The following is a 13518-nucleotide window of genomic DNA, read 5'->3' as shown; positions in this document are numbered from 1 at the left end:
GGCTTAGCTAAAAGCTAAATCCAATGAGTATTTAGCTATTAAAGAATAAAATATGCTCACATTGGATTAGTCAAGCTACAGTGACTTTCAAAAATTTTTCCAAATTTGAAGGTTACTGTACATACATCAAATACATATTTTATTAATTATTTCTCTCTCACTTTCTTTCTATCACATATTTTATCACAATTAATATATTAATTTGACTTAGTGATATATTAATTTAACAAGAACGTGATTATTAATTAACATATAATAAGTAGAATAGTAAAATATGATAAAATTAAATAAATTAATAATTAAAAAATTAAATATTTTTGAAATTATTAATTATTCATTACCATATAATGAATAAATGTATAATCTCATGTAAAGATTTAATGTGAATAACCAAAATCAAATTCATCTTATATTATTTTATTATAATATATAATGAAAAAAGAGCTATTCCAATGTGGAGATTTATGTGAATGGAACAGTCAAAAGTTAAATTTCTCTTATATTCATCAAAACTGTCCTTTAACTTTGGCTAATCCAATGAGAGTGCTCTTAGGAGGTATGATCACAAAAGATTGTTTACACTCATAAGTATTGAACCTTGGATATTGAATCTTGGGTGTTGAAAGTAGTGATACTCCAAAATCAAGACCTTCACCACTTGGGTCAACCCCTTAGAATTAGCAAGAGCCTCATTTACCATGGATCTTCAACCACATAAGCTTTATGCCCAAACATTTTGAATCATTTTTCTAAATCTTCTTGCCCTTTACTACTAAAATATATTGAACCAATCGGAGGCTAGAGCTTAATCACATCTATATACAGGGGTGTAACCGGTTCGGTCCAGTCCGGTTTTGGACAAAATTTAGGATCGAACCGATATGTATCGGTTTTGTATTTTTCAAAACCGATTACGCACCGGTTATCCTCCTAAACCGGTACTTCCGGTTTTACCGGTTTTCGGTCCGGTCCGGTTTTTCGATTTTTTTAAATGTAAGTTTCACAATTTGTCATTATAAATTTGTTTATAAAAAAAAAAAAAAAAAAAAAAAAAAAACTAATTTAAAAAATATTGTTTTACACTTTTATTATAAGTTATATATTAGTATTAGTTATAAACAATATATTTAATATTAGTATTAGTTATAAATTTTTAGTGATTTAGTATTAATATTTTATGTAATAATTTATAAATTATAATAAGAAATTATTTCATATATAAATATATATAATTATATATAAAACTTTCACATAAAAAATTATAATTATACATAATATATAAAACTTATATATATTAATATATATATAAATATAATATTTTGTATAAAACTTATATATACAATAATATAAATATTTTTTTTATATATATTTTTTTATCAAACGGTCCGATCCGGTCCGAAAAATCTTAAAACCGGAACCGGCCGGTTTTCACATTCTAAGAACAGGTCCCGGACCGGACCGGTTCAAAATCGATAAAACCGGTACGGTCCGGTCCGGTTTGGACCGGTTTTCCGATTTCAACTTACACCCTTATCTATATATATATAAAAGAAGAAATGCTCAAACCAAAAAAACATGCCCAATTAGCTCCCATTTTTTCCATATATTGTAAAATCTTCAAAGGCCATGTCTGATTGAGTTATCCAAATGAGTTTTTCAAACAACATTTAGTGCTCAATAGATGTTATGAGACTTACTTTATCTATCTATCTTTCTCTCACTCTAGACCTTAGAGTTCGGGTAGGAAATTCAAATCCAAGTTATATTACAACCATATAGAAACGGGTAAATAGAAAAAGAAAATTGTTAGTGAAATGCCATTGAGCATCATATTAGGTTATGATGTGTGAAGGAAACATCACCATACGACTTGAGTTTTGAGAGTTCGGGAGCCACGTTCTCTTGAGGGAATCAAAGTCCACAAACACTATCATGCTAATTTCCCATTTTGACCATTTGTTGCATTTCTTTTGCACATAAGAGGGAAAAAAAGAAAGGTGGATTGCTTATGATGTGGAACTCATGTACATCACAGGATGGAATAAAAACTCTTTTTCATTATGCATTCAGTGTCGTATTATTGTATTATAACAATATAGATTCACTAAAGTCAAAAGGCAGTAATCTTCTCGACACTGCAGATTTCCTCAACAAACTGGGCTTTTGGCTCCAAACCAATAAACTGGTTGGACTTACTAGCAAGATGGTTGATGCTAACCCTCCCCCAATGCTTAATATTAGGGGTGTACAAAAATAGTTAAAACTAGCCGGGACCGTTGCAGACCGGCCGCCGGAGTACAAAACCGGCTGAAACTTGAAGAGAACTAGTCGGCCAGCAGTAGAAATAGGCTTCAACTGACGTTGGCCGGTTCGGTTCCAATTTGAACCTGATTCAAATCGGCGAACCGATCAATTATATATATATATATTATATTATACGTGTATAAAACAACATCATTTCGCTTAAGTAAATAAAACGACGTCATTTAAAACCCAAGGTTTTGAAAAAAAAAATATGAAATGACATTGTTTGGTTTAATACACCAGACGACGCCGTTTTGGGTTAGGGCTTCAACCCTAACCCCCGACCCCCCTTCCCTCTATCATTTTCACTGCGCCGTTTCCCTCTTATCTCTCTCTCTAGCTCTCTCTCTCCCTCTCAGATCTCTCTCTCTCTCTCTCTCTAATGCAATCTCCTTCTCATCTCCCTCTCAAATCTCTCATCTCCCTCTCAGCTCTGATAGGAAGACACACGCACAGAAGGTTGATGAAGGGCTTCCTCCCTCTCCGATTCATTTTTCTATTTTTTGTTGTGATATTTGATTATTTGTTGTGAGATTTGCTGATATTTGTTGTGAGATCTCAGATTTATGAAATCGTTTTTATAGGAGTGAAATCGACGAGGACATCGATGAACCGAGGGTAACCAGCCGAAACTACATCGGCCAGTTTTACCCCCTTCATCAGCTAGTATCACCCCCTGTAAAGCATGTCAGTGCAGTTTCAATTTTACCGCATTGATATGGTCGGTTTTCACCCCTAATTAATATAGTCAGCAATAGCTTTCATTTCCTCTTGGGGGATTATATTTGTATTTTCCTCTATCATCCATGACACCAAGAGAGTCACCCTAAAACCAAAAAAAAAAAACAACATTATATTCCTCAACAAGAGAACTGCACCTCGTAGAGAAAAATCAATCAATATCAAAAGAAATGTGCTGATAAGAAGTGACTTTAAACTTTTTTAAATAGGATAATGATATCCTTACATCTCCTCCACTAACTTTTTAAATATGTTTGACAAGATGGAGAAAACAAAGAGCAAAAACAAGGGAAAACGAAGTGTGCACAAGCAATCCATTCTTAAGAACAACATTTTCACATAGCATATATACGGAAAGAGTGTAAAAAAGAGCTATATTTTGTGAAATTAAAGCTGGATTGTGGACCTAGAAGCCGTATCTGAACATCACATCCCAAAAAACTCAAGGAGAAGATGCTTTAGAGCTGTAAAGACAATAACGCATACAATTGTTGCTTAGTTAGCTGCAATATCAAATTCATTAGATTATTCTCCAGCTGCTTCATTTCATTAATTACATGTCTCCTAATTGTCTAATCTTAATTCCCGTCTATTATTATTGTTGATGTTGTGTTTTGTGGGCCTGAGCAAATCCACACCCCCGGTGCCACGATGTGAATTATTTGGAGCCCCTAACAGTATTCCGGTGGAGCTGTACGATGACATTTCATACGTCCATAGCGGCGAATGAAAAATAAATGATGTAAAAGTAAAAATAGATTACGCCAAGATTTTCGTAATTCGGCAATATGCCTACGTCCACGAGAGTTTGGGAAAGAAAATCTCCAATATAATATATCAGTTTACAATCACTCACGGATCCTCATATCTCACTGTATAGAGAAGGTTAGAGCTCTTCTTGTTGAGAGCGATGTCTTCCTCGAGGGGTTGCTTGAAGAAGAATATCTTATTAAGGGAGAGCTCAGTCCCTCTGAGAAGTAGAAGTCGTTCATTAGTGTATATCTTTTCATCTGGTTGTATGCTTTATATATGTACCCATTTGTTGCGTGTGTCAACTTCCTTCCTTAGCCTACTTTCTTTCTAGCATGCTCTGAAGCTCCCTGCCATGATATGACTTCTCCCCTTGGCATGTCTGACTTGCTCTCCTTGATCCCTTCTTATCTCCCTCTGACGTTCAGAGCCCCTATATCCCTTTTGTCCCATCTTCCCCTCCTGATATTTACAACCCTTATATCTCTTTTATCTCCCTCTTTTGTCTCTAGTGATATCTTGATAGGCTGGACCCAATTTATGGGCTAGTGTATTTTTTCCCTCCATAACTATCTCTAATTGGTCTATTAAGAACCTGATGCAACACGTACATACGCGTCACATGTATGGCAATTGTATTCATGACTTCTCCTAGCCTTGGTGATTTCTTCCTGATCTCTTTTTATTGCTACTACTATCTCTTCCATCACTTTCCTGATTTGAAATCGAAGATAAGGTTTATTTTCTATCTTAAACAAAGGGTTAGCATTTCCTTTAACAATGACGATTGCTTTGGTTAAGGTTAAATGCTCATGTGGACCACAGAGTCACAGGACAACTGAAAGCTGGTTTTTCTCAAGTAAGAAAGGAAAACAGGACAAACATATACAAGTTGTATGTGGTATTGGTCCAAGTAATTGATCTCAATTAGTTTCAATTTAGGCTTAGTTAAATGAGTTGAGCTATTAGACACGCAAATTTTGTTTCATGGTCCCTCTTGGCATATACAAACGTGCACTTCCCTTGTGCATTCAGTCGTCGCTTCACCAATGTGAATAGGTTATACAAAAGGGTGGGTTGGGATCATTTTGTATCTGCAGATGCCACCAGATAGGAAAAAGCTTGTCAACTGCAAATTGCAATGCATGCCGCAGCTCATTAAGATTCGACTTTAGATTATTTTAAAATTTAAAAAAATTAAATTGTTTATGATTACGAAAGTGGATAGCTCGTTGCCAGAAGACTAAACTCATGGATTGCTCGACGGAGATAAAGGAAGGCAACCTGTGGCCAATTTGGTAAGGTATAGATCAGCAGTTTTGACTAGGGGTGTAATCAGTCCGGTCCGGTCCTGTTTTGGATAAAATCTAGGACCGAACCGGTATGTACCGGTTTTGTATTTTTCAAAACCGGTTACGCACCGGTTACCCTCCTAAACCAATACTTCCGGTTTTACCGGTTTCCGGTCCTGTTCGGTCTGGTTTTTCAATTTTTTTAAAATGTAAATTTCACAATTTGTCATTAAAAATTTGTTTATTAAAAAAAAAATTGATTTAAAAAAAATTGTTTTATACTTTTATTAATATATTAGACTATATAATAGTATTAATATTAGACTATTGGTATAGTTATAAGTTATATATTAGTATTAGTTATAAACTTTTAGTGATTTAGTATTAACATTTTATGTAATAATTTATAAATTATAATAAGAAATTATTTCATATATGAATATATATGTTATATATAAAATTTCACATAAAAATTTATAATTATACATTATATATAAAACTTATATATATTAATATTTAATATATATAAAATATTTTCTATAAAACTTATATATAAAAATATTATTTTTTATTTTTTTTTAATCAACCGGTCCGGTCTGGTCTAAAAAATTTCGAAACTGAAACCGGCCAATTTTTACATTTTAAAAACCGGTTCCGGACCGGACCGGTTCAAAACCGATAAAACCGATCCGGTTCGGTCTGGTCCGGTCTGATTTTTCAGTTTAAATTTACACCCCTAATTTTGACAACAAATTTTCACGACGAACCAACCCAATCGTGGTTCGATCGTCACCCTCTTATATAGGTGATTTCGGCCATTGATAAAACCATAGACGATGACCAAAATTTCTCTCGACATCAGAGATAGCCGGCTCTGTAGAGTTATCATGTTCCATTGATGGCCATGTGCTATAGAAACAATGTATGCAATTTTTTAGAAGATGCTTGCTTGCACACGGAGAGAGAAGACAATTAAGAGAGGGTAGAGAAATCGAGAAAGATGTGACAAAAACTAAATGGTAAATGATAGCAAGCATGTTCACTTCCCAAGTTCCCAAAAAGAAAAAAGATCAGACAAAGACACCTCGTTTCTTCGTTTCATTATTAACGAAACTCAACGCATAATCACATACAACCAACCATCCACCACAAAGTACCACCACTCATTCCTATCAACTACATATTATTTCCAGCAATTCTTCCTTCCATTGACAAAGCTAAACTCGATCTAAGCGTCGGCAATTTCGGCAGATTCTGCAACAGCCAGAATCAGCTCCGGGTGGATGCTTCCAACGTATGACCCATCAAGAGCATTGGGAAGTCCCAGCGACTTCAAGGCCAGATGTGCTGCCTTCTGCCCCGATATCATCATGGCTCCAAAGGTGGGCCCCTGTATTTCCAAAACAAACAAAATTACATAGTTTATCAGGAGGACTCTTTTGTAATCATCAGTTCATCACTTTAACTGGTGACGAGTATCTTTTTGCTTTTTCTTTTGTCATTTTTTGAGGAAAAAGCTTTGAGGGACCATTCCCTTTCAAAATTCTTTGTTCTTATCTTTAAGAGAGTAATTCAGTCATTTACACTGACAAAAGGACAAAACAGACAAACATGTATGACAAGAAAAGTTCATAGCATTACTAGAGAGAGCTGAGCCCCAAAAAGAAAATGACCATAATGTTATCTGTTTTGTGACAATTTTAACTGATCTAGTACTACAACTGTTCCAAGAATTATAATGCTAGCATTCAATTTTCTAGAGTTTCACATATAAGTGGCTTGAACACTAACTAAAAAGAAAAGAGGGAAAAAAAAAAAGCAAAGGGAAAGATAATCCTACGAAGAAAACATCAGTGATCTTTCTCTTTATTTGGGACCACCACTACCTGATCTATGATTGAGGTTGTCATACAGAGTACCAGTGTCATTATTTTCATATCTGAGCACGTACTCCATAATGAAAATTCTGGTGTCCGTGAACAAAGAAAGATGATCCTAAGGTGATCAGTGATGATAAACGGGAGACTGGAAAGACAGACATGAAATCTAAAGCATAAATATATGACATACTGAACACCATTGAAAGAAAAACAAAAACATAAAAAAATTACCATTCTTGGGGATCCATCGATCTCAGCAACTTCCATCCCAGTAACAATCATTCCAGGCACAATCTCCCTAGTGAGCCTCACAATAGCATCCTCTGCGGTATTCATGTCAAGCGCCTTCATCCCGGGCACACTATCGATCATTCCAATACTCCTGAGCCTCTTGACCCCCGTGGCCCCGAACGGCCCGTCGTGGCCGCAGGAGCTCACCACCACCTTGGACTCCATGACGTTGGGGTCCATGCACGACTGGGTGTCATGGTTCATCGACACCAGGGCCCAGTTGGTCACCACTCCACCAACTCTCCCTCCCTTCACGATCAAGTCCTCGGCCGCCACCGCGTTGAAGAGCTTCACGTTGGGGCGGGCCAAGAGCTTGCTCATGATGGTGGAGGTGAAGAGAGCTGCGTGTTTGATCACCACGTAGTTGTCTTGCTCGTCGTATTCGATGCCGAGCTCGTCTAGGAAGAGATGCGCTGGTTTGCGCACGACCTATGTATTTAGATTTAGTTAGTTTACTACGAGAGTTGAAAATCTTTCGCAACGTATTTTGGGGATGTAGCTTCGATTTGTGTAATATTCATGTAAATTTGCTTATATAGTTTTTGGAATTTCTCTTAATTTTTTCAAAATAAATAAATGTAAGGAAAAAAAAAAATCAGCCATTCCAGCCAACGTCTATCCTATATAATATGATTTTTCATATTACTTACCATGGCCGAGAAGAGCTGGCCCCCCAGCCACGCACCGCCGCCGGGGCTGACGGACTGCTCGATGATGGCGACCTGTACGGACGGGTTCTTGCTGAGCTCGTAGGCACACGACAGCCCAGCCGAGCCCGCACCCACTACGACCACATCAGTGTCGGCGTAGGTGATCATGTCCATCATGTACCGCCGGGTCATCTCACGTGAGACGATTGACTCCCTAATGGGGTCGAACTTGAAAGCCTTCAGATCGTACGGCGGCGACGCAGAGGCAGACATGGAAATGGGGGGGTGAGCGCCGGACTTGACGGGCTGGACGCGGAAGCTGGAAGGTGGGGCAAGAGGGGTACCATAGAAGGAGGAGGACGAGTAGCTTTCAAAGAGAGGGAGTCTCTGGGGTTTGGAGGTGAGGGTGGAGGCCATGGTTGCCATTTGATCAGCCTTAAGAGACAGGGCGTTTAGCTTTATTGGGAGTCTTGGACTCTTAACTTGAGGTATAGAAAAGAAGACGGACAAAACGATGATGAGGAGGAATGGATTTGGGTAGGAGTGTATTTATGGTGGCGGAGGAATAGTACTGATCAGAAAAATATCAGAAAAGTAAAGGGGGAGACACGTGAGGATCAGCAGATATGATATGAAGGGTCTAGAATGGTTAGCTTAGCAAGACAAGTGGCAGCCATGAAGACTGACTCTGAGAGAGAGAGAGAGAGAGAGAGAGAGAGTGTTCACCGTTCAGTGCTGATCTGCGCTTTCAAAAATGGTAAAAATTACAGACCTTTTCCTCATTTTGAATATAGTATTGTCTAATTAGATTTTTCGAAAATAATTACTTACCAATTTCGTGACGATGGCTGAGAATGGACAGTGATTGACTCCCATGCATACTCATTTTGTTTTTCTTTGCACTAATTTTATTTTTTCCGATCATTTCAATTACCAGTATTTAATTTGGACAGTATCATTTTGTGTAGACGTGGTTCCATCTTCATGCATGCAAACCGTACGAGATATTATTAGCTTGAATCAAAGCTCTGAACGGAACATAAAATCATTGGTACAAACAGTATATACATATATATATATATCAATATATTGATTCTTTCATTATATTTAATTTTACTTATAATATTTTTGGAGAAATTACGCGGCCAGCTTGTTGTAGAAATAAATGGTGGGGTTATAAATTGGTAGATTCGTTTATGGATGTTAGGTATCAGTACTGCCATTTGTGACTTGGACAGTAGGCCAGGAGTCAGGACTAATCAATGTCAAACCCATATAAATTGCCATTTGGAAACTTGCTTTTCAAATCATGTCAAGAAATTGCATTTTATTGTTCAGGCCACTTGCTCCTTTTTTCTGTAATTGCCAACTCTCGATATTAATTGTCATGTCATGGACAAGTGTTTCGGTCATTTTCTTGTCCAAAAACAGCAGAAATAAACTTGAAAATCATAAATTTTGTCCTTTTTTCACGCTATGGGCGATTATCAAAATATAAATATCTTTGTTGTTATGCTATGGAAAACAAAAATAATTGAAAGGGACATAAGGTATGGAATAGAATTTGGGACAAACATATTCATCTTATATTTGTTGATAACTTTGCTTTGCAGTTTGTTATCCCCAAATTCTCACCTTATCCATCGTGAGAACTAAAATATTATTGAAAGAACTAATCTTGAAGTTTTATTAAAATCCGGGTGTGTTACGATATCTCTCTCTCGAGTATATTTGGAGAAAGAAAAAATCTATTTATCGTTTGTTTTCTCATCACATTTGCATCATCTCATAATGTGGTATTATATGATAGGTTCACAAGTAAAACATAATAAATAGTCTCCAATCATCTAATGTCACATTATGGAATGATAAAAAAAAAACCTAGAGAAGACGTCTCCTCCCCCCTCTCGTAAAAAATTAAGGTTTCTAGATCTGATTTTCGCCAGAGGGGGAGAAGGCCTTGGCTTCCTCCTCCTCCTCCCTCTTCTTCTTCCATTCACCCACCTTGTCTATCAAAATTTTTTTGCTTAGTTTTATTTTACTTTCTTCAATGCTAAAAAAGACAGATCTACAAATTTTTGGCAACTGTCGAGAGGCACATGCAACACAAACAAATTCACAAGTCGAAAATCATTCAGAGGAAATTGGTGGTTTTGCAAAAATCATCGCTCATGGTTCTCACACGCCACCCACATCTGCGTGTGGTCCTCGCACGCCATCCCTTTCAGCAGCCCTTCTCGACACACACGCCACCACCAGACATTTCAGATCTAACATTTATGGCTGAAAAGAGACAAGTGTGTTGCCTTCACAGGGCGTCACAGATTCTAAAGTCTACCAGAATTGATCCAAACTGTAATCTGTCATTTTTCACATTCATCTTACTACTTTCCTTTTTAGTTTCCTTATTGTTAATTAAAAAAAAAAAGAGTTCGTCTCTAAGACGTTTGTCTGTAGAGGTTGAGTCATCTCTTTCTATGAAATGTGAGATTGAGTCTCAGTTTAAACAGAGAGTATTGTCTCTTGGACGTTTGTCTGTAGAGAGTATCGGCAATAATGAATACCAACCAGTCACAAAAGAAAATAGTATACTGGTAGATCTCTAAATGCATTATTTTGATTTATGATGTTATGTTTGATATGGAGACATTCTAGAATATATTCGATCATGGATATAAATTTTTTTGATGAATGAATTATGACAATTTTTCTTAAAAAAAATTATCAAAGTGTCTTAGATTGAAAAAGGAAATAATGAATACCCTAATCGTATCTTAAAACAAGGAGTAAATTAAGTATAGAGATACAGATGATATGGATCTCACATTATTTACTGCTATCCGTATAAAAATTTAATTCTGAATGGCATTCATTGATTAAATTGCAGTTGTAACTGATACTAAGGATAAAACAATTAGCAAAAAATATATTAGAATAAAATAAATAAATAAATAAATAAATAAGTTATTCGATGGTTATATAAATTAATTGAGGAATTGGAACAACAGGAAGTAGCAACCAAAAAAAGTGGGGTAGAGAATTATCAAATTCGTTCACGAAAAGCCAAACGTGTTGTGATTTTTACTGATAGTCCAGAGAATATCGATACTAATGAAAAAGAGACTGATAATTCTGATTAAGCTGAAGAGGTAGCTTTGATACGTTATTCACAATAACCAAATTTTTATCGAGATATAATTAAAGGTCCTATACAAGCTCAAAGGCATAAAATAATTATTTTGGAACTGTTTCAAGCAAATGTGCATTCTGCAATTTTTTTGGATATGGTAGACAAACCTCCTCTCTTTTCTTTTGATATCCTAGATCTAATGAAAATAATTTTTATAAATTTGATTTGAAAAAAAGAATAAATTTCGAATCATACAAAGGAAAAAGACAAAAAAAAGTGAGAAAAAAGAGAGGACAAAAGAGAAATATACAAGAGCCCACATGATTTGAACTCCCTTTTGGGCCTTGGCATCTTTCATTCTTTATGATGGGCCTCAAAAGCCCATTTAGCTCACCTGGTTAATGTTTTTTGTTCCATCTTAGGCCCCACGTACGGCCCAAATATCCCACAGGAAGTTTTATCATCCATCATTTTGCTGTATCAATTTTCCACACGAGGGTTTTACTTTTGCCTCAAAAGATTTGGGACCGGAAATAGGAAGACATTTTTTCACTCGCATTAATGGCCAAACTTCCAAGTTTAGTTAACTCATGTTATTTGCATATATTAGGGCATAAACTCCCATGCGTTTATAAACACCCACGTTAATTCGATCGGAGACCAATATATATGTATATATATATATATATATATATATATTCATTACATCCATACTTACTTAGTTCAATCATGAGAAGTACCATGCATGCATATATACCTAAACACCAAACTTCCAAATGCCATCCTATCCAAATTTCCCCGATCGATCACAATTTTTTTTTTTTTCTTTCGAATTAAGCATAAGTAGTACTTGATCGATCATTCGCTTGTGGAGTATCTTGAATTCCAATATTTCTCAATTTCCTCCGCTGTTCTTCCGGGGATTCTCCCAGCAATTAGGGACCATCTGCTTTTTTAAATCTCAGGCATTAGCTAGCTAGCTAGGTCAACAAAAGATTGATAAACAATGAGAGAGAGAGAGAGAAGAGAGAGAGATCATGGCCATGTACCTCTCACCAACAAGATTAAACATTATTACAATAAGTGTCTCCTCATCTTCAGAGAATCGAAGCTTTTCCTCGCGATTATTAATGTTATTATTATCTGCATCAAATATACAAAGTTTTAACAGAGCAAACATGTACGTACAGGAAGATCAAGCAATAATATATTGGTTCCCAAAGTAAACTAAACTTCCATCAGAGATAAGATTGAAAATAAAGGAATCAACTGATCATCAATGGATGATATTAAACTTAAGATCACACATATCACTGGAAAAAAAAAAAAAAAAAAAAAAATTGGAAGCTGGGTAATGTAACGGTACATGCGCAGTACTGCGTATGCTACCTTGAATTTTATTACCGAAAAAAAGTGGAAATTATTGACATATATGATTGGAAGTAGTACTAGGGATTACCTTCAGAGTTCAAAGTAGTTTCAGTAGTACTGGAACTAGAATGATCCAAATCAGCCATATTTTATACGTACCGATCGATCGAGAAGAGAGAAAAATATGCAGATGATGAGAGAACTTATATATATAATAAGCTGGACACCTGATCAAGTAATTGTATTAAGAAGATCATCAAGCTATGAAGGGGGATGTAGGTCATGTATTAATGGAGGCGCTTAAATACTGAAAAATAAAGAACATTCCCACGAGATCAGAGAGAGAAAGAGAGAGAGAGAGAGATGCGGTGAAGAACGGAAGGTGAGAAAGAAGATAATATTAGATCAATAGGAGTAGAAAGTTAGTTGGAAGGGACGGTGCGTTTGGTGAAAATTAATAGTAAATTATTAAAAATTCACACAACACATATTATATAAATAGCATGCAAGAAAAGAAACAATATTCCAATGTCCCTAGGGGAATGTCAAGGGTACCGTGTTTGTGTTTAAACTTTGAAAGTTCTATCACCTATCATGTGTGGAAAGGCTAGGGGTGTAATCAGTCTAGTCTGATTTGAAGGAGGTCACTGATCGAAAATCTTGGTCCATTATTTTTGCCTGATCGTAATCATTAGTTATTGGTCTGGTTTGTCCATTTGGTCCATAAAATATTTTTTCTTATTTTTCTTTTTTTGACAAAAAAATCATACAAAAATTAATTAAATTAGTAAAATTAAAATTAAGTGATTTCTCTAACATTTTATATATAGTTAATGAATACTAAATATCTTAATTATATATATGATCAATGGTGGTCTATTGGATGAAAATTACATAATTAATTTATATAATATTTAAAAATACATATACATTCAGTCAATCTCGATCCAGTTCAAAAAAATCACACTTCAAGATCAACCAATAAAACTATTGATCTGGTCCAATCCGATTAGTTTTTTTTATCCGAACCGATAATCTTAAACCCTTAGGAACGATTGTAAATTTTAAGGACACATGATTATATACATGCACACATGATCCAATATCTA

At 35.6% G+C, this 13518-nt stretch overlaps 2 protein-coding genes across 2 annotated transcripts; both read right to left on the bottom strand.

The window, feature by feature from the left end:
* Window positions 1-6090: 6090 nt before the first annotated feature.
* On the bottom strand, window positions 6091-8643 carry LOC108993518 (thiamine thiazole synthase, chloroplastic). The gene is made up of 3 exons (XM_018968470.2): window positions 7909-8643; window positions 7199-7687; window positions 6091-6477 (listed from the first exon to the last, which is right to left on the bottom strand). The coding sequence occupies exons 1-3, from the start codon at window positions 8332-8334 to the stop codon at window positions 6316-6318; spliced, it is 1077 nt and encodes a 358-aa protein (XP_018824015.1). The 5' UTR covers window positions 8335-8643; the 3' UTR covers window positions 6091-6315.
* Window positions 8644-11761: 3118 nt separating this feature from the next.
* Window positions 11762-12766, bottom strand: LOC108992257 (MYB-like transcription factor ETC1). Its single transcript, XM_018966764.2, has 3 exons — window positions 12498-12766; window positions 12088-12181; window positions 11762-11984 (listed from the first exon to the last, which is right to left on the bottom strand). The coding sequence occupies exons 1-3, from the start codon at window positions 12553-12555 to the stop codon at window positions 11897-11899; spliced, it is 240 nt and encodes a 79-aa protein (XP_018822309.1). The 5' UTR covers window positions 12556-12766; the 3' UTR covers window positions 11762-11896.
* Between the last annotated feature and the right edge of the window lie 752 nt (window positions 12767-13518).

Source organism: Juglans regia, chromosome 9, assembly GCF_001411555.2.
Source record: "Juglans regia cultivar Chandler chromosome 9, Walnut 2.0, whole genome shotgun sequence".
In the NCBI taxonomy this organism is placed as follows: Eukaryota; Viridiplantae; Streptophyta; class Magnoliopsida; order Fagales; family Juglandaceae; genus Juglans; species Juglans regia.
The sequence above is the reverse complement of the archived record's forward strand: the minus strand, read 5'-3'. Positions and strand labels throughout refer to the sequence as shown.